This window comes from Vigna angularis, chromosome 7 (genome assembly GCF_016808095.1).
Source record: "Vigna angularis cultivar LongXiaoDou No.4 chromosome 7, ASM1680809v1, whole genome shotgun sequence".
Taxonomy (NCBI): Eukaryota; Viridiplantae; Streptophyta; class Magnoliopsida; order Fabales; family Fabaceae; genus Vigna; species Vigna angularis.
The window spans coordinates 30,752,241-30,755,197 of NC_068976.1; the positions used below are offsets into that span (position 1 = coordinate 30,752,241).

Consider the following 2,957-nt stretch of genomic DNA (forward strand, 5'->3'; position numbering starts at 1 on the left):
ACATTTCAACAATAAATTAAAATTTGTATAAAAACATTAAAATAAATAAAGCCATAATATTAATATAGATATTCAAATCACCTTTGAAACTTATAAATAATTCATAACATAATAAAACTATTTATTATGAACACCTTTTATAAATAATCCTATATATTAATGGATTATATTGTTAAGGAAAATAAGAACTTGTATTAAATAAAAATGAATGAGTGTTTTGGCGAGCGTTATGTTATTAAGAATAATTAACATAAATTCTTACAAACTTATTTCAGAAAGCTTTTAAGTTTTTAAGTCTTGAAACCAAGGTAAAAGAAACATATAATTTAATAGCCGTAGTCCAAGTCTATAAACATAATGTATCAAAATGTAACATCTAAAATAGGAGATTAAAAATTCACCATCTTCAATGACAAAATATAAAGAAGAATCATCAATTTTAAACTTCTTATACAAATCTTTATAATATGGAATGATGCCTTCTTGAAGCCATTTAGTAAGTTATATGATTGTATAATCAAATTCTTTAAATGTTTCAACGATGAATTACTTCCATTTTTAATAGATAAAGATGAAGAAGACCTACAACAAAATCATCTACAAAACTTTAATTGGAGTACCTCAGAATAAATTAACCACCGAAAAAACTCTCCAAAGAAGAATAATAAAAATTAACTCACTCATTTTTTGAATCATTTAGGATCAAAGCCAATAGACTAATATGAATTAATTAGTAAGTTATGACCATCCATAACTTTTGAAATTGTTATTTTTTAACTCCTAAAATTGTTGGTGTTTCAACTCTAACCCTCATCCACAAACGAACTGTTTCAACTCTTCAAAAACTCAAACAAGTAAATATCAAAGAGCACCAAATTTGAATATGTAACACAGTCTTTGAATCTCCAAATGTGAACCATTCTATAGTGAAATATCTAGTTCTTCTCCTTCCTAACAAGACAAATGAAATGTGTTTTGGAAACAGTTTTTCTGAAATAGTTTTTTTTTTCGCTTCCTCGGCATTTTCCCTCTCTTTTCCTTCCTTTACTTTACAGTAACAGCAATGATTGCAGCATAGATGCAGTGATAACAAAAAATTTAATCTTTCTCGGAAATGCAATTAGTAATTATCGAAGTGCAAAAAGCAATGGTCCTCATCAAATTCGTGAGTTGTGGAAGTACTATCAACATTAAAAATTTACCAAAAAAATATTCAATCTTCTGAGGTAGATAGCAACTCTAACCACACCTTTCTTTCTTCTTATTAGGAAGATAAAACAGTTTACTTTAGTTCGACATTGATGTTAAGAAAAAAAAAACACAAGAAAGTCTCATTACATTTTAATTACCTTCATCAGTTTAATTTAGATTAAAATAGTAGGATTAAGCAATGCAAATTGGAGGAAGTCCACATCATGTTCCAAGATACTTATATGTTTCTCTGGCATTGTGATCCATGCTTCTATTCCATCTCTTGTTTCCATCAATATCACTGTGTTTGGGATACTTTCTTTATTACCTCCTCTTTGATCTAGCCAAAAGGGTTTTCCACAACCAAAATCCACTTCATTGAATCCCATATTACCCCAACTTGTGAACACTAATGAGATTGGTTTATTTTCTGCTATACCTTCAAGCATTAGTTCTGCACACTCATCACTCCACAAAAAATAAGGATCATTCTGCACTTTCAGAAACAAATCCTTAGTTAGTTTTCAAGTCCTTCTTTTAGAATGTCAACCAAATCTATGATCTCAGTGTTCTTGTTTACACCCTCAAGAACAAACAATGCAGGCCACAACAAATTTCCAACAACACCTTTTGAGAAAGGCTCCCCCATTCTTTTTCTCATGTCCACAACATGCAATGAAACCATTGGTCTTGTTTTGTCCTCTTTGATTGCTACAATCATATGTTTGCTTATGAATGAAGATACTACCTGATATCGTGTAGGTTTTGTTTCATCACATGTTGACATGGATTTTAGCTCATTGATGGCTTTGTGATCAAACAAAAATCTTCTTGTGGTGCAGTTTTCTTCTATGTTCGAGTCTTTGTTTATATTCAACATGCCAGCACGTACACCAGTGATGTTTCTTGGAGGGAACGAAGAAGCAGCAGAAGAGAAATCTGGCCATGAGATTTCTTCCTTTGACCCTTTGCAAATGGCAAACCAGGTTTTCAAGAAGGCACTGCAAGAATATGCATCCAAGAGAATGTGGAGGTTACACAAGCCAATGGCTATTCCTCCACATTGGAATTTGTTTAGTTGAACAAGTAACTGGGGCAACACTTCTTCATGAAGATGGCACTTGTTAGGCTCACATGGAAGTAATTGGTTTAGCAGTTCTAATTTGGGTGGTTTTAAGAACACTTCCATGCTGGTGTTCACCGAAGCTTCCATGAAAATTACACCTTCATCATTGCAATCAATGGAAAAGAAATCACATCTTCTCCCAGCAAGAGGGTAGAAAATGGTTAGTGCCTCAGATAGTGATTTCTTCAACTGAGTTGAGCATTCTGAAAATCCTTCAAGGTTGGTGGTGTTTTTGTAAAAGAGGATCAATGGAAAATAGGTGTTGAGTTGAAAGACATCAAACAAGCATAATTTTAGGGTTTTGCATTCTACAGAAGTTGGCAGTGATGGTTTAATGGTTTCTCTTGATGTGATGTTAATTTCCATTCTCAACTATTATCACCACAGAAGCTTGAATTTAAATATGGATAAGAGATCTCATCATAAATTTGTTCATTGGTATTTGTTTATATACACTCGTTGAGGAATGTCGAAACAATGTAGAAAATGACTTTTTTAATTGCTTTTGAACCATCACTTCAAAATATCTCTGTATTTTTTTTTTCTTGTTTTAATCAATAGTTATAGTTTTTTAATGCAACCTTAAAACATCAAATAACCTTCTAACAAGCAATATATGCATTGTTGTTTTATAGTATTT

The 2,957-nt window shown here is 31.6% G+C and overlaps 1 protein-coding gene across 1 annotated transcript; it reads right to left on the reverse strand.

The window, feature by feature from the left end:
• Positions 1-1,364: 1,364 nt before the first annotated feature.
• LOC108336701 (stemmadenine O-acetyltransferase) lies at positions 1,365-2,683 on the reverse strand. Its single transcript, XM_052880730.1, has 2 exons — positions 1,742-2,683; positions 1,365-1,682 (listed from the first exon to the last, which is right to left on the reverse strand). Exons 1-2 carry the CDS (start codon positions 2,681-2,683, stop codon positions 1,365-1,367), a joined length of 1,260 nt encoding a protein of 419 aa, XP_052736690.1.
• Positions 2,684-2,957: the final 274 nt, after the last annotated feature.

Bases quoted from the DNA above. Each gene is read 5' to 3' on its own strand.
- LOC108336701 (XM_052880730.1), bottom strand. From the start codon at position 2,683: ATGGAAATTAACATCACATCAAGAGAAACCATTAAACCATCACTGCCA. The intron at 1,683-1,741 runs GTTGACATTCTA...CTGAAAGTGCAG, and splicing joins ACACTGAGATCATAGATTTG to AATGATCCTTATTTTTTGTG.